General features: G+C 54.5%; 7 protein-coding genes across 7 annotated transcripts in view; 2 read left to right on the forward strand and 5 right to left on the reverse strand.

Annotated features, from left to right (window-relative positions):
- BO66DRAFT_392702 (mitochondrial 54S ribosomal protein mL40) overlaps positions 1 to 443 on the reverse strand; it is a gene marked incomplete at its 3' end in the record, with an annotated part of 1,069 nt that extends 626 nt beyond the window's left edge. The window contains exon 1 of the mRNA XM_025647587.1: positions 128 to 443. Within this exon, the coding sequence (XP_025502714.1) occupies positions 128 to 362 (235 nt within the window). The remainder of the gene's footprint in view (positions 1 to 127) is intronic.
- Positions 444 to 604: 161 nt separating this feature from the next.
- BO66DRAFT_392703 (RING finger domain protein) lies at positions 605 to 2,546 on the reverse strand. Its single transcript, XM_025647588.1, has one exon. The coding sequence runs from the start codon at positions 2,409 to 2,411 to the stop codon at positions 825 to 827; it is 1,587 nt and encodes a 528-aa protein (XP_025502715.1). The 5' UTR covers positions 2,412 to 2,546; the 3' UTR covers positions 605 to 824.
- Positions 2,547 to 2,930: 384 nt separating this feature from the next.
- On the reverse strand, positions 2,931 to 5,520 carry BO66DRAFT_454285 (acetolactate synthase catalytic subunit; the record flags this gene model as incomplete). The annotated part of the gene is made up of 5 exons (XM_025652017.1): positions 2,931 to 3,225; positions 3,284 to 4,969; positions 5,031 to 5,098; positions 5,168 to 5,266; positions 5,363 to 5,520. 5 exons carry the CDS (start codon positions 5,518 to 5,520, stop codon positions 3,173 to 3,175), a joined length of 2,064 nt encoding a protein of 687 aa, XP_025502716.1. The 3' UTR covers positions 2,931 to 3,172.
- A 1,790-nt stretch (positions 5,521 to 7,310) lies between these two features.
- BO66DRAFT_376419 (Mcm10/DnaG-type zinc finger protein) lies at positions 7,311 to 10,203 on the reverse strand. The gene is made up of 2 exons (XM_025645704.1): positions 9,963 to 10,203; positions 7,311 to 9,901 (listed from the first exon to the last, which is right to left on the reverse strand). The coding sequence occupies exons 1-2, from the start codon at positions 9,970 to 9,972 to the stop codon at positions 7,395 to 7,397; spliced, it is 2,517 nt and encodes an 838-aa protein (XP_025502717.1). The 5' UTR covers positions 9,973 to 10,203; the 3' UTR covers positions 7,311 to 7,394.
- A 344-nt stretch (positions 10,204 to 10,547) lies between these two features.
- Positions 10,548 to 12,207, forward strand: BO66DRAFT_392706 (uncharacterized protein). The gene has a single exon (XM_025647589.1). The coding sequence runs from the start codon at positions 10,644 to 10,646 to the stop codon at positions 12,024 to 12,026; it is 1,383 nt and encodes a 460-aa protein (XP_025502718.1). The 5' UTR covers positions 10,548 to 10,643; the 3' UTR covers positions 12,027 to 12,207.
- Positions 12,208 to 12,638: 431 nt separating this feature from the next.
- Positions 12,639 to 14,369, reverse strand: BO66DRAFT_117100 (uncharacterized protein). Its single transcript, XM_025641874.1, has 2 exons — positions 13,459 to 14,369; positions 12,639 to 13,402 (listed from the first exon to the last, which is right to left on the reverse strand). Exons 1-2 carry the CDS (start codon positions 14,199 to 14,201, stop codon positions 12,793 to 12,795), a joined length of 1,353 nt encoding a protein of 450 aa, XP_025502719.1. The 5' UTR covers positions 14,202 to 14,369; the 3' UTR covers positions 12,639 to 12,792.
- A 619-nt stretch (positions 14,370 to 14,988) lies between these two features.
- On the forward strand, positions 14,989 to 15,934 carry BO66DRAFT_429568 (DASH complex subunit DUO1). Its single transcript, XM_025650461.1, has 2 exons — positions 14,989 to 15,315; positions 15,379 to 15,934. The coding sequence occupies exons 1-2, from the start codon at positions 15,016 to 15,018 to the stop codon at positions 15,847 to 15,849; spliced, it is 771 nt and encodes a 256-aa protein (XP_025502720.1). The 5' UTR covers positions 14,989 to 15,015; the 3' UTR covers positions 15,850 to 15,934.
- Positions 15,935 to 16,117: the final 183 nt, after the last annotated feature.

Genomic DNA, 16,117 nt, shown 5'->3' on the forward strand with positions numbered 1-16,117 from the left:
GGGGGTGGGTTGGGGTTGTTGGGAGGATTGAGTCTCCCTTGTGTATGGTGTATGGTGTACGGTGTACGGTGTACGGTGTTGGGTTGGGCTGGGTTGGGTAAACGGGGCCATAGGCTAGGACACGTACTGACTCGCTTGTCCCGTGAGGGACCGGCGTGCTTGCGCTTGGCCATTGCGCTTGTCGTTGAGAATTGTCTGTTGGTGGTGGTGCTGAGGCTGGGGCTGTTGCTGCTGCTGCTGCTGTTGCTGCCATTGAGCCGGGTGAGAGCGGCGGCGGCGGCCGGGCGGGAGGCAGTCTGCGACAGGGGGATGCGGAAGACGTTCGCCAGGGAGGCGAGAACCGGGGAGAGTGTTGTTCGCATCTTGCGTGGCTGGAGGCAGGGTGGTGCCGTGATGTTGAGGACGGGAGTGAAGGGAAATTGTTTCGGGGAAGAAAGTATCTCGCCCGGCGGAAAGTTTGGGGGCTGCGGTGCGGTGGCCAGCCGCGCGCTTAGGTGGATGATTAAGCGCCCCGTCCCCGGGGCTCTGGTTTGTCGATGAACTGTATATGTACTTAACTATGTGCAACAGACTGGGTGAGGTAAAACGCTCTACAGTTTTTAGGCATAAGGGGGATCGTATGTTAATTGCTGATTGCTAAGTGCTTCCTGCTTATTGCTAAGTGCATCCTTGAAAATATGTGCCCGCCTTTTTGTCCAAACAACGTGGAGTCGGAGAGTCGCAAACGAAACGAAAAAAAGTGTATCATGAATAATCATCCCATTCGCCACAACAAAACGCCTCAGAAAATGCAAGTTCCAACAGTCGTGCTGCGTACTATAAGCCTAAGTGCTGTTGTTTGCCCTGCTGCTCGCCCGGAGATGCTTCTTGGATCGGTCGTAGTTGAGCACCTTGCGACGACGATGGGACTGCGCCAACTTCCACCGACAGTAGAGCACCAGGGCATCCTTCAGGAGCACAAACACGCAGCCTCCAACGACGCTGCGGCCCCAGCGCGTTTGCAAGAGCCCCGGTCGGCCCGCCGTGGAAGGCGTTGTCCACGAGCTCGGCAGCACATGTCGGAGCAACCCTCCCATCGACGCGGAGATGGCCGGTAAAGCCAGAGCCCCGAGAACTAGATCGGCCAGGTTCGTCGTCTCAGCAACCGCATCATCCCGCCGGCCCAGGCCCAGTCCCTGCCCTGCTGCTGCTGCGCCGCCGCCGTTATTCTGCGGACCTTGCAGCTGTTGTCCATCTGCACCTCGTCCACCGTTGAACCCAAACAATCCCCGGGCCCCGTCCTCGTCCCCTCTCATTCCCACCTGCAACTCGAAGTCGAACTCCATCAGCACCGGTCCGTTGCCATCATCCACCGGTTCCGCTTCATCGGGGATCGGCTCCGGATGGTTCGGCGGCGCATTGTCATCGAGCTCGTTGATCTCCGAATCCCGCGGCTGCACCTCCTGGATCCACTTCTTCTCCAGCTTCCCGAACATCCGGTCATACAGCAGCGAATACAGGCGCTTGACGTATGGCAGCGCGGCGAATGTCGCCGCCGGCGTGGGCGGCCAGAGGTCCGTCGCGGCGGCCGGCTCGATGACCGGCGTGTGCGTGACCAGCAGCAGGAATGGGATCGCAGCAAGTAGACTCTCCGAGTAGCGCGTGCGGGTCAGGATCAGACACATGGGGATCAGGGGCAGGCCCAGGTTCACGCCGGCGTTCCACGACCCGTCGATCGACTCCTCCAGCAGATGGCGGGCCTCCTCGGCCCCGAACACAAAATACATCGAGTAGACGCCGTGCACGCAGCAGCCCGCCCACACCGTGCCGGCCAGCGTGAACACCATCCCCGGGAGCGCGAGCCGGCCGGCCACCCGCTCGCACAGCCGCACGACATCCACGATGTAGCTGCGCGGCCGCGACACCACGATCTCCGTCTTGCACTGCGGACAGACCATCTTCGCGCTGGAGATGTTGCGTTGGCGCGACCGCGGATTCTCCAGGTCCGCCAGCCAGTCGAGGAGGCACGCTTCGTGCGCGGTCAGCGCGCACGGGCACGGCGATCGCCACTCCGAGCTGAGCGGCGTGTCTTCCGTCTCGTCCGTGTAGCAGATCCAGCATTTGCGCGGTTCTTCGTCGTCGTGCATGGTTGATGACGATGGGTCGACCAGGGTGGATTGGTCCGCTGTCGGAGGTTCGGTCGTGACGGTCTCGTCGGAGGGAGGGGATTGGCTGGGGAGAAGCACCGGTTCATCGACGGCTCCGCTATCGCCGGGGGTCGCATTGGTGTCGCTTCTAGTATTTGTTGACTCGCTCGTCGTCGTCGTGGTCGTCGTCGTCGTCGTCGTGCTTTCAGTCTGGTGGGTTGATGTCATACCCGCGTCGGATAATCGGGCCCTGCCAGCGGCTGGAAAACCTGAAGCAGAGGCCATGGTGAGGTATCGGGACTATCTATGTAGGGAGATAGAGTGAAGATGGACAGTACGTTAGATCGGTGATCGCAGCATAGTGCGACGTGTGGGAAAATAAACAGAAAAGTTGGCGGTGGGGGAGGGGGGAAGAACTCGAGAGGCGGACAAGCAACCAGCCCTGACTAACTTAGCCCCAACTTCGGATAAGAACCGCGGCTGTGAAGATTGCCAAAAATGGACTTGGACCTCCCAACTGCCTGCACGTGATATGCCTCAGGCTCCCGAAAATACGAACATACCCTAACTACTGTATGTGCTCTTACTTCTCTCGGCTTTGTCTTCACCCCGGAACAGATTCCTTTTCAATGCCTCCATGGTATTTCCAAGTCATAAAGATTACAGCAGCAAAAGGATTATATACAAGTGAGGTTCCGCAAGAACTAACGAGGCAACTTTTTCTGGCAAACCATAATGCGATTGAGAACATGCCCAGAAAAGAAAAGGAAGACTTTGGCGGTCGTCGAGCCACACAGAGGAGCAACTGCATTCTCCGTGGGGTACTCGATCACGCCCTAGTGAACGATGCTGCTTTACTGTCGTTCACGGTCCCCGGCTCCAAGCGAGTCGGGTGATCGGTGTCGGGTAGGCGCAGAATGGCACCCGCGAGCGTTTTTAGAACCTGCCAGAAACGCCGTGGATATCAACAGATCATGGGTCGAGGGCACTTTTGCAAGAAGAAAACTAAGATCGTCGTAACGCTTCGCTGGAATCAGCTCCGTCGCTTACATGGGAGCACCACGCTTGCGCATGAGGGCCTTCCTGTCCTTCTCCTTGGCTGCAAAGTCATGGATTTCAGCGTTTGTAGCATGTTGACCGGGGAAATAATAGCATACCTTCGTCGTAAACAAGGAACTCGTGCAGAGCGCAACCGGCCGGCACCATAGGCAGGACAGGCACCTTGCGGTCGGTGATCACCTCCAGGAGAGCGGGGCCATCGTGCTCAATCAGCCACTTGAGCTTGGCCTCGACCTCAGAGGGCTTGGAGCACCGCTGAGCGGCAACACCCATAGCCTCGGCCAAGGGGACGAAGTTGGGGTTCTTCTGGTGGGTGTGGGAGTAGCGGTCCTCGTAGAACAGGTTCTGCCACTGCGTAACCATACCCTGCTCATCGTTGTTCAAGAGCAGGACCTTAACACCGATGTTGAACTGGTTGGCAGTAGACAGCTCAGTGAGGGTCATGTTGAAGGAAGCGTCACCGTCAATGTCAACGACGAGAGCGTCGGGGCGAGCGACCTTAGCACCGATAGCGGCGGGAAGACCGTAGCCCATGGTACCGAGACCACCAGAGGTGATCATGGTACGAGGCTGGCGCCAGCGGAAGTGCTGGGCAGCCCACATCTGATGCTGACCAACGCCGGTCGTGATGACAGTCTTATCCTTCATGTGAGCAGTCAGGTCACTGAGCTTCTCGATCACAGCCTGGGGCTTGATTGGGCCCTCTTCGGTCTGCTTCTCGTACAAGGAGAAGGGGAACCGAGCCTTCCAGTCGTTGATCTGCTCAAACCACTCCTTGCGCTCGGGCACAGCTTCAATCTGGGGAAGGAGGAGGCGGATGTTGTCCGCACAGTCACCCTCAACAGCTTCGTTGGCCTGGACCACCTTGTTGATGTTCTTGGGCATGATTTCGAAGTGCACAATACCACCGCGGTTCTCAGCGGCGGCCAGCTTAGCCTGGGGAGCGAACTTGGAGATGTTACCAGTGACACGGTCATCGAAACGAGCACCAATGGCGATGATCAAATCAGCCTCCTGCATGGCCATGTTTGCATAAGCCGAACCGTGCATACCCAGCATGTGCAGGGCCTTGGGGTCCAATTCGTCGAATCCACCCAGACCCTGAAGAGTAGTAGTGACAGGAATGCAGGCCTTGTCAGCCAGCTCCTTCAGAACCTCCGGGCCATCAGGGCGAGCGAGCAGACCCTGACCAACGTACAGGACGGGCTTCTTGGCCATGTTGACCAGGCGGGCGACGCGACCGATGGTGCCTTTGAGCTGCTGCATGCTCACTTCGCGGGCAGCCACGCTTGCAGCGCTGGGCAGAGCCGGAAGGGTGCTGTTCATGGGAATAGACTTGCGGAGAATGCCGGCGGTGATATCCTTGGGCAGGTCGACGAGGACAGGTCCGGGGCGGCCACTGGTGGCAATTTCGAAAGCCTCCTGGATACGGCGAGGGAGTTCGGCAACAGACTTGACCATCACATTCCACTTGGTGCAAGCGCGGGAGATTCCAATCACATCGGCTTCCTGAAAAGAGTCGGTTCCGATCAGGCTAGTCGGGACCTGACCACAAAAGACAACCATGGGAGTTCCGTCCGAGAGAGCGTCCTGCATCGGGGTAATCACGTTGGTGGCACCGGGGCCGGAAGTGACAAGGACGACACCGGGCTTGCCAGAGGCACGGGCATAACCCTCAGCCATGTGTCCAGCGCCCTGCTCATGTTTGGGGAGAATGAAGTCGAAGTGCTTGGAGTTGTAGATGGCATCGAAAACGGGAAGAATGGCACCTCCAGGGTAGCCGACTATCGACAGTGGGTCAATCCTGATAATTCACCGAGAAGGGGGAAAGAAGGCGTGACTCACAGACGTGCTTGACGCCAAGACGCAGCATCATCTCGTGGAAAATCTCACCACCGCTGAGACCGACGAAACTGTGTGGGCACAAAGGGCCCGGTCAGCGCCATAATCGCAGTGAAGGGGGACCGGTGGGAATAACGTACGAGTCGTCCAGCTCGGGAGCCTGGCGGTTCTGGAGTGGCGAGACTTCATTGCGGTGAGGTTCTTGGTTGAACGCAGGGCTGGGGATGGGTCTCGAATTCCTGCGCAATTGAGAAACGAATTAGTATTGCGAATTGTACTGGGAGCAGGAACCCCGAATGCAACTGGGGGTGATAGGGGGGGGGAGAAACACATACGAGGCCGTGGCGGCAGCAGTGCTCTGGGTTCTTTTCTGTGTCGCAGCGAAGCGGTGGGGCGAGGCAGCGGCAGTGGTAAAAGTCCTTCGGCCAGAGGTGAGGTATCTCTGATAATGCAGAGTGCGCAGGGCGCTTTTTGACGGTCTCAAGGGCATCATCTTGACGGCGGATGAGTGCCAAACCGGGTGGAAATAAAGATTGAGAGACGAAGCTCACAACGAAGAATGGAAAAACGGGGAAAAGAGAGGAAGAGGAAGCGTAACCTTAAGGCAAGGGCAAGAGAGCGAGAAAGACTCAGACTTGCCTAAGTCGGGGATCGCCCATCTTTGCCTCCTAACCTGTTCGGGGTTTAGTGCCGGCACCAGCCCATAATCTGGGGCTCCTCATTGGTTTCGAACCGGCCCGGGGCTCCGATCATCGGCCTCCTTCTTCAACCCAAGAGGCAGTTGGAAGTAAAAGCCTAGAGTAAGCATGGAGTAAATCCCTCTAAGTTATTGACTGTTGGTATAGTCTCGCCTCTGATCTAGATCACTTCTTTCTCGCACTTACACATCCTGTTAGCCAGGGAAAGCAATGACTTGATCGGGTACCTGCGTTGTAGTCAACCTTGACAGGAGTGGCAATCCTGTCGGCAATCAAGCTGGGAATGTCACATGAATGCAAGTACTGTACTAGGTCGCTATGACCATGGTAGAAGCCCTGAGATCTGAGATGGCTGCACGATGATGATGGTGATGGTGACGACGACAGCAGATTACACCTCCTCATCTAGACAATAGTCACATTCAGAAGCCTATTCATCTCCTGTGGATTCCTTTTCCGTTCAGAAGCATGCAATGGATGTTTGAACTCCTTCGGCCGCAGCATGCATCGACGCCCAAGACATCTTCACACGCAGGTTGCAAGAACTCAGCATGCTCACGAAGATTCCTTGCAGTCTTCTGCGCTCTATGTATATACACTCCACTGTTCGTTTTGCATTCATCTTTCCAATATATCTAGCCGCATATGGAATGTATACACACGTTGTGCTAGTATGCCCATCTCAGTTGGTAATGGAAGTATACCTTCCGACCATTACTCGGCTATGGTACTGTATCATTTTATCTCTGTAAACTGTATGCAGTCTTCCATGATCCAAATCATGGTTTCTGGCTATCATGCACAGCAAGATATATACCAATGTGATCGCAACACTAGAAGAGCATAATCGATCATGGGATAGGGCTCGCGACTACCCGATCGTATATAACGAGGATGAACTATATCACAAAACCACCGGAACAACCATCCAGAGACCTTTATGAGTAATAACCCATACTCTCTTAATTTATTGCCATAACGCAGCATAAACAGATAGTCTTCTTTTCTGGCATTCTATGACTGACTAAGCAGAATATGAGCCCGAGTGTGGATATATATAAAGCTTCCGACCCTAACTATTCAGAAGGCTAGGACCATTCAGCTGCTAGTCTTCACTAAGTAACGAATCATACAGTACATTCCCCTACTATGTATTTTGAGAAGCGAATCCATACAATAGACACGAACATCGTTGACAAAGAACCAGGGAGTTCACACAGCATGTACCATCTGGCTGGAGAACTATTTAACAGGCCAATTCTAGGAGAACATACTCCAGAGTGGCAAACAATCGTGAAAATCCTCCGAACATGCATTGTTAGCGGCTTGAAGGATGTGTTCGATGACAGACCTAGAAAAGGTGTTGGATAGTCATGCAATAGAAACTGCTGAGAGGTTGCCTGTAGCTCAAGTACCAAGCTTAAAGAGAAAGGTTCTCATGGAGGAGTCAAATAAACATCAGAGGAGAACAACCTCCAGGTGTTAGGACTCCTTCATAATGAGTCACGGACAATGCTAAGCAAATCATGACCAAAATACAACACTCATCAAGACGTATCCGGGACCGGTCAAAGGGGTATCTAATATTATTATCTTGTTTCTATTCTTTTCTCGTGTTGACGATGCAGAGGGTTCTTGTTTCTTCTCTCCTGATTCTGGTTCAATTCGCTCAGATGATGTCCAATTCATCGTCGTCGTCATCATGATCGTTCGTGAATACCATTTCTAACTTCCCGCCCAAACTGTCCCTCCCAGCTTCCTTGATACCATGAGAGGTGATGAACCGAGTTTTCTTGACGGCACTGCTGCCGTGCGATCTGTCGCTGCCACCGCCGTCATGTGCGCGTTTCAAAGGGCTGAGGTTGACGGCTGCTGCTTTGCGCAGACTGGCAAGACCAAGGGTAGCAACTGCGGAGCCCTTGTCGCCGGCCTTGCGTGATTGAATTTTGGATGCATCGCTGGGACGAGAAGCAGGAACAACATGGTCATTACCTCGAGCACGGAGGTACTCTGCCCCTACGCCGCTGGTCCGGGTGATGAGCTTTTCAGTGATATCTTTCTCGCGCTGTTTATCTGCAAGGCGCTTGCGGAATCGCTCTTCTTTGCTGTCTCTCCCACGTCCCATTCGACCTGCGGCGATGAAAGGGTCGTCCGTATCAGCATCGATCAGGCTAGCTGCAGACTGGCCCAGGGAATGCTGGTTACGGTGAACATTTCCACTACCCAGGCCACCTCTGTTGAAAGTCTTCGGCGCCGGCGCGACATAGAAAACGGACTGCGATCCGCTGTCATATTGAGCGCCGGTCGGCTTAAGTCCGTTTCGTGGCCCGGGTCGTTTCACGCCGTCATGACCGCCGCCCGCGAAGTAACCAGTACGGGAGCCAGAACGTCCGCCAGGCCCGTACATGCCTGGTCCATTGTTCACTCCCATCCGCCCAGCTTGGGTCTTGCGGACTTGCAGATCAACGTGAAAATCACAGAATTCAGTCTTGCGTCCATCAACCCATGCATGACACGTCTTGCCGTCTTTTCTGGTGGCTTTGCAGAATCCCAAGTCTTGAGCGTACCCGACTTCGAGAACGGTGTCGTCGGAGGAAGAGATAGCGAGGCTGAATCTGTTCGTATCCAGCTTGTTTTTGGGTGGTGGCATTATTGTAGGGTTCAAAATTGCAACTAGGATCCCCTCAGAGAGCCGGTAGTATCGCGGAAAGGCAGTCTCGAAAAGGAAAAGATCTATGGTCCATTTGAGGTCGGTCAGGGTGATGACCATGTATGAGTTGGTGTTGTTGAGACCGTCGTCGAAGGGATTGGCCTCCTTCTGTGAGACATTCTTGTTCGATTTGACCTGTCTGGGCTCGGACTTGGATGCTACAATGCCGAAAACCACGTAGTCTGTGTCGATGTCTTCCGGTAGTTCGAAGTTCGGTGCTTTGATGGTTCGAAGAAGATCTGGAATACGGAGAACCTTCTTGTCCTCGAGCGTCCGCGTGAGGAATGAATGGGGCAAAATCCGATTCGACAAGTGCAAGCCAGAGAATGCTTCAAATTTCGATGAATCACCACCGTTCTCGCCCTGGGAGTCATCCGTAGCGTTGTGCTGGGAGCTTCCCAGCAAAGAGGCATGTGCTTGAGATTCCGACTTAAGATTTCGCCTGTGCAAGTACGGTTTTGACTCCTTGTGTTCCGCATCGATGTCCTGAGGCCGTACACTGGGGAGGGTCTGGCTCCGTTTCAAGGATGGCTTGAGCTTGCCATAAGACCGCAGGACGTCTTCCCGACTGAAACTTTCGGTCTGCCTGCTGCGTACGGGTGACCGGGGGCTTTCGTCCTTCCTCGCTTCCGCAGCCGCTTTCAGCGCTTCGACTTCATTTTTGTCGATGTGAAACGCCGTGCTCCGGCTGGCTTGAATGCGTTCAGCCCGTTCAACTCGATCCTTCCGGGCCTTTTCCTCCGAGCGACTCTCGGCCATGCGCTCGCTGAAGCTCTTCGGGCGACCGTATTCATGATCCGCAGTGACTGTCTGCAGAAGCTTGTTCGAGTGTGAGACATAGCCGTCGCGACCAGTCGATGTCCTGTTGTCATTCGTCGCAAGTGACTGGCCAGTGCTTCGCGAACTTGGAGGTCGCTTCAGAGACACGTCCCTTGATTTGAGACCTTTGTCGATACCTAAGATATATCTCCGCGGGGATACTGGATCCGTCGGGGCCGTCGGCCGTCGTGTTGGTGAAAGCGGAACCTGCACATCGTCCAGAGAGGTGTCGTGTTGAATCCTCCGCTCGATTCTGCTTCGAGAGATGTGACTCTGTGACTGCGATGAGTAGCTCACTGCCGACGAAGGTCGGACAAGAGCATTGTCTCCGTCTTGTGCGGCGTGTGCTGGAGTTCCGGACTTTGCGCGACTCTTCTGAAGTTGTTTCAGCTTGAGGCGAGCCTCAATGGCGGCCAATTTCAGTTTCAATGTCTCCTCATCCTCGTCCTCATCTTCGTCGTCGTCGTCCATGCCGTCGCTCAGGAGCTGTGCTGCCTTGGATCGTAAATCGGGGGTCGTGACGGAGCGCTTCAATGGCGAGCCGGGGTTTCCCTGACGACGCTGCAGTTCTTCCAGGCGTTTGCGGCCACTCGGACTACTCAAAAGAGCCTCCCGCGGTGATTTTGGCGGCCATGGAATATCGACCACTGTGGCTCAATTGAATATTAGCACTATATCACGAGAGTGTGGCAGAAAGGCTGTACTCACTGCTGGTCATTAGCACACGCTAGCTATATAAATTGGAGAAAAACAATTGAGGGCAAGGGCGGTATGCAGTAAGAGGCGAAGAGGGTATTTAGCAATTGTTAGCCTCGTTGGCGACTGCTTGCCATGTTCAGACGAATGAAGGGATGCGGGGAAAAGACGATCGGAGCAGATGTGATTGTCGCGTAGTATCGAGTCGACTCAGTAAGAATACAGGTGTGGGTGTAGAACTCCCTCAACCACGGTCCATCTCCACTGACAACAACAACAAAGAAGAGACGAAGGGGGGCTGCAATGGGAGGCGACTAAACAAGAACATGCATAAGATGAAACGCAAGGGAAGGGAAGGGTCGAATGAACGAAGCAATGACATTCTGCCACTGCATTTCAACACTTCAGGTTCTCACGTTAACTTAAGTTGGAACTTAACTTTAACCGCCCGCCGCGGGCGGATTGTGAGTTTCTTTCTGATTGGTTGGCGCGCTGTCGCGTCGGCCGACCGAGAAGACGCGTTGAGCACTTCCGGGCTGCGCTTCAGATGACTTGAATCTACGGAGACAAAGTAAAGTACTCCTCTTCAACATCAAAAGCAATTCCGTGAATTCCGCAATGCTACCACTTGTCGCTACTTGAACACCTTCTCTGCGTCCCATCTCCCCCACAAAACCCTCCCCAATACTCGCAATGCCGCGCACTCGATCCTCCGCTCCCTCGGAGCCTCCGGCGCAATCGGCCTCAGCGTCTCCTCCATCATCAGAGTCCGAACAACAACCATCCAAACAGCCTTTAATCCCAACCAAGCCCAGCAAAACATTCATTCTACCCTCCACAGCCAGCTCCGAAGCCCGCTTTCTCACCCTCCCCAATCCCCAAACCAGCGAGCCCACCCGCTACTTCTTCTGCCCGCAACAGGGCGTCTACGAATTCACCACCATCACCACCGCCGCGCCCGCCGCACGAAGCATTCTCTGTGCGCGCAACAACTCCACACCGACCACCACAACGTCAGAAGATGACACCATTGAAGCCTCACCTCCCACCGCTCAAGAGCCAGCGCCGCGCTCGCCACCAGCCTTAATCTCCTCAACCGCATCCATCCACCTCGCCACACCCCTCGACTTCATCTTCTTCCTGATCCCCCTACTGACCACCGCCAAAGCCACGCTCTACCAACCCCTCGACGACATCATCGACTCCATCCAAGACGAACTGGCCCCGCACCTCCGCCACGTCCTCTACAACGAGACCTTCCGCGCGACGATCCACGCCCGCGCCGCCGCGATCTGCGATGCCGTCGACGCCGGCGGCGACGAGAAGCTGTTCCGCTTCAGCGAGAAGAAGCTCCTGATGGAGCTGATGACGAAAGCGGAGCGGATCCTCGCGGCCCACGGGGGCAGTCTGCCCCCGAGTCTGGAGGAGAGGTTTGTGCGGAGCGAGCTGGCGATGCCGTTGATGGGGGTGAAGAGCAGCAGCAGCAGCAGCAGCAGCAACACGTCTGCCGCGGTGACGGTCGAAGTGGTTGTTTCAGGCAACAGTGAAGAGAATAAAGAGAATGAACTCGCACCCCAGAAAAAGGAGGAGGCCCCGGTGGTGGCTGATGCGGATTCGACAACGACAGCCGTAAAATCAGAAGAGGAAGAGCTCCTTCCCGAAGGACCATCCACCCCCGATGGCGTGGCGGAGCTGCTGCGCATCTCGACCGCGTTGACCTTCATCAAGGAGTCGTACCTGTCCAGGGAGATGGGGGCCCGGATCGATGAGATGCTGGCGGCCCCGGACGCGCCCAGGGATTTCCGGCCCATGCGGGAGCATCTCGAGCTGGTTGCGAGATTGAGGAAGGAGGCCCTGGCGGCGAGGTCGCTGGGGGATTTCAGTCGGAAGCGCAGCGCTGAGGACGAAGAGGCGGCGGAATCGCGGGCGGAGAAGAAGAGGCGGCAGGAGGAAGAAGAGAAGAAGAAGAAGGCTGGTGAGTCGAGAGGTGTAAGAGACTTGAAAAAGGTCAATACCACGGGGATGAAGAAAATGAGTGATTTCTTCGGAAAAGCGGCAGCAAAAAAGAAGGCCTGACTTGGCTGTTAATTGGTTTCGTCTTGATGGCATTTGGAGGCGGGCGTTCACTGGATCGGAGAATCGGTGTATGTGATTCTGAGTCATTTAAAGAACGGTGTGCCGTGCTTGATGAAGATTGCATCATATGTAGAATCGGGAGGATGTAGAGATACTTGACCACGAAATACGAGAACGGCGGAGAATCGGATATGTTCATCGTTTGGTATTCAATTTGATTGGATATCTAAGGGGAGACCAAGACAGTACCTAGCACGTCCCTCAAGCTAAACTAATGATCTACCTAAGGTGAGTGAGAGTGAGCAGGAGAGCCCGAAAAGGCAGGGGGGGAGGGGAATCATAGACATCGTAGTAGCGATCAATGATTCGGTCCAAGTGCAAGAAGAGAATCGAGAAGAGAAGATAGAAAGGAGAACAACGCCAACCATATGTGCTTCGCCAAACCTAGCCAGTTCCATCCCGCTTGAACACGCATCCCATAGAACTACTATCCTCCCTAATCGCGAGTGTCGGTCTCATAATCATGTCGTTTGGTACGCGTTGTGTGAGCCAGACATCGGCAGGATAGTCGAATGCATCGATCGAAGTAAAGAAAGAGAAGAAAGAGCCTAGAACGCTAGAACACGCAGTGAGGTAAAGATCAGAAAAAGAAATTTGGAAGACAGATTCGGAAAACACCGTATGACTCCTTTGCTTGAGTTGGTAAGGTCGATAGAATTTGAGCTTCATCCTCAGTAAAATTAAGTCGGTCACCCCAGGCTTGTCATCATGATATCGACGTAGTTGCGCGATTGCCGCGGGTCTTCTTTGGAACGGGACCAGGACTGGCAGCAGCGTCCGCGTCACGTTTCTTGGCCTTGGTACCGACCATGGGGGGAGCTTGCTTGCTTCGAAGCCAGCCGTCGAAGGGACTAACGCGCTTCTTCTTGGTTTCGGAGCCCGAGGCAGACGGGGTTTCGCTCTTCTCTGTGCTATCTCGCTTGATTCGAGAGCGCAGGGAGCGTACTGTGCCACCGGGAGATGAAGGGGACGCTGTGGTAGTCCGTGGAGGAGGTGTGACAGACCGCTGCAGCATGTCGAGATCGAGGTCGGTATTGTCTGTCTCTTCAGCCTCAACGTCCAGTAAATGATCCTCAATGTCTGTAGCTGCTTCTTCGTCCGCTTCGCCGGTGCCATCCTGCTGTGCATCAGAAGCCGCAGAACGGAAGAGCACGCGGGGTTTGATTGATGAGCGAGTGAGAGATCGAAGTTTCGCGGTCACAGATTCATCGATAAGATCTGGACGAGCCGCCAGCAAGCCCAGGTCATCATCGTCTTCGTCCTCGCCACAGCTGTCAACGTCATCGGTGAACTTGCGGAACATTTTCTTGCCACGGCTGCGAAGTAGAGTTAGAACATATGACAGATACATCAGAATCAAGGTATGACTTACAATACGTAGACCATGCCATCTTCACGCCTGACTGACTCCTCGACTTCCTTATCACGGATCATCTCTTTGCGTCGGGAAGTGCGAGTGCCTGTGTTACTACTGGGCTTCTTGTAGAACGGGTTTCCTTCACTCTTATCCAACTCTGGGACACGATCGCGAGAATCGGTGTAGATCTTGATCTCTGTTCCGCTTTGGCCGAAATCCTCAGTGAAGCTATCTAGCGAAAACCCAGTATGTTTTTTGGGCTTCTTCCGGGAGCTGGAGCTGGGAGGCGGAGGAAAGAGAACTCTGGCGGTATTCCCAACATCTGCGACTGCCTTCTTCCGTGGCGTTTTTGCTGGTGTGGGAAGCATCCCTTCAGTGAGTGTGGGTCGGAGAAATTGTGGGGGACGAGTGTGGGAAGGCTCGGTGTTGAAAGGGTCGGAGTCGTCCAGAGTGGAGTGTGGTAGTGAATGTGCTCCAGTGAGCCGGCCCGATTTTTGCTTCCGAGGAGAACTTTGGATAGAGCCTGGTGGTGACAATGTTGCTGATTCCCGGGCGTTTTGCTTCTTCGGAAGCTTTGAGCTTGCGCGCGCAGGCGGAAAACTAGGCGGCGGCGTGGTCTGAGACTCTCTGGAAGCACGTTGACTGGCTAGTCTGGACGAAAAACGCGTAGAATAGGGCTCATATTGATCATATTTGGCACCATGTCGGGGGGTGGGAGGAATCCGTAGCGTGGACGGCGGCGGTGGTGTTGTCGCCATTCTGTGTGAGATACGTGTATCCTAGGTGACGATATATATCCTCAAACAATCCCAGCTCCAAGCCAACAGAGAACGATCGCTGAATCGTGATGTAATCGATTCCAAGAGAGTCGCAAAGGATGGGTGTTGTGCAAGGTCCGTTCCAAGCCGTGGTGCAAGCAATCCAAGGGAGACAAAGGGAGGAAAACGCGACGACCGGGAAGCCGACTGCTTCTCCAACGCGAGTAACCAAACCGGTCAAAACTGGACAGATAGGATCGGATGGGAGCGAAAGAATGGAGAATAGATGTGATAGTCGGAGTGGTGGTGATCGTGGAGGCGATAGTTGGGTAATTCAATGGTGATTGTGGTGGTGGTAGTGGTAGCAAAGTTAGTGATTGAATTGAATGAAGAAAGGATGGAAGTTGGTAAAGGGAAGAGAACTTGGTTGGCTGGTTGGAGGGGGGAAAGGCCGGTGGGCAGGCGGGTTTGGGCGCGAACTTGGAAGGGCGGAGCAACGCCCGTGGTTGTGGAATGCTCTTGTTTCCTTCCCAGCCACACCAACCCAACTCCCGTTTGACTCGACAACCTTCGATCGAGGCTTCAACAAATACCCTAGTCTATGATCAGTGGCTGAACACGCCCCACGATTACTCTCCGACGATCCGCGGCTTGTCATCTATCCATTGGTCTCTCACTGAGCTACGCGCTACAGACTTAATCAACTCGAGTTTATCCTTTATCGATCCGCCCCTCTCTGCAATTCCCACTTCCCCTCCGCCCATTTCCCCCTCCCCCTCCCCCTTCCCCTCCCCCTCCTTCTCAACAAAAAATCATGGCATTTCGCAGCACAGCAGATGATTTGAATCTGCAATTATCTGACGACAAATCTGATGATCTCTGGAGCTCGCCTTCCAAGCGTGGAAACAATCGGCATGCCTCCAAAGTGGTCAAGGAGGAGAGCTTGTCACCCGAACCAACAAAAATTCCTCCCCATGATGATGGAGAGACAATGTTTGACCGCCAAGAGGCGCGCGAAGCCGCTTTGCGCAGTGAGCTAGAGAGCGTTCGTAAGATCAATCAAGTCATTGAGGGTCTCCTCGGGAGCCTTGACCGTGCCAAAGGGAACATGGATGTGAGTGTGGTGTTACTGCGTCATTGTTTAGACCTATAGTCGTTAATTGTGGACTCATTGTAGACTGTTTCACGAACGCTCGATTCCGCTTCTACCCTCCTGAATACCTGGACTCGGATTCTCTCCCAAACCGAGCACAATCAGCGTTTGATTCTCAACCCGAACTGGCAAGGCGCAGTTCAAGATGTGGCCGACTCGGAACACGAGGAACTTCTCCGACAGCAGGCTGCCGAGAGACGCGAACGAGAGCTTCAACAACAGCGAGAAGCTGCTGCCCGCAAGGCTGCGGAAGACGAGAGAAAGAGAGCCGCCGCTGCCAGCGCCAGAGGCACCCGCGGGTCGAGTTATGGAAGAGTGCGCGGTGGCTTGGGAAGAACTCCTGGCATCTCATACTCGGGCACACGACCTGGTGCCACACGGACCACGGCGTCTTCAATCACAACGGGGAGACCGCCTACGACCAGTACGACACGTAGACCGGCCAGTGGGATTGCGAGGGGCTCGGGGATTGCGCGTGGTCGCGGCCGGGCCTAAAAATGGTAAATATGGCATGACGATTGCGGATGAGACATGTATAGTATGAGACCAATGTAGGAGGCACTAAGATACTGTGATTATGATGATACCCCTCATGAGAAGACAACTTTCGCAAATCCAATCACCACATGCACTTTCTCCGTAGTTAGCACATATCCATGATGTAAACAAAAGATGTCGCGGGGGGACGGATAAGGTTGCCTAAGGCACCAAACCACATCACCGCCCATACCAAGTTAATGTGAGATCCACTGCGATAAAGCTT

The sequence above is a fragment of the Aspergillus aculeatinus genome (genome assembly GCF_003184765.1).
Source record: "Aspergillus aculeatinus CBS 121060 unplaced genomic scaffold BO66scaffold_31, whole genome shotgun sequence".
Taxonomy (NCBI): domain Eukaryota; kingdom Fungi; phylum Ascomycota; class Eurotiomycetes; order Eurotiales; family Aspergillaceae; genus Aspergillus; species Aspergillus aculeatinus.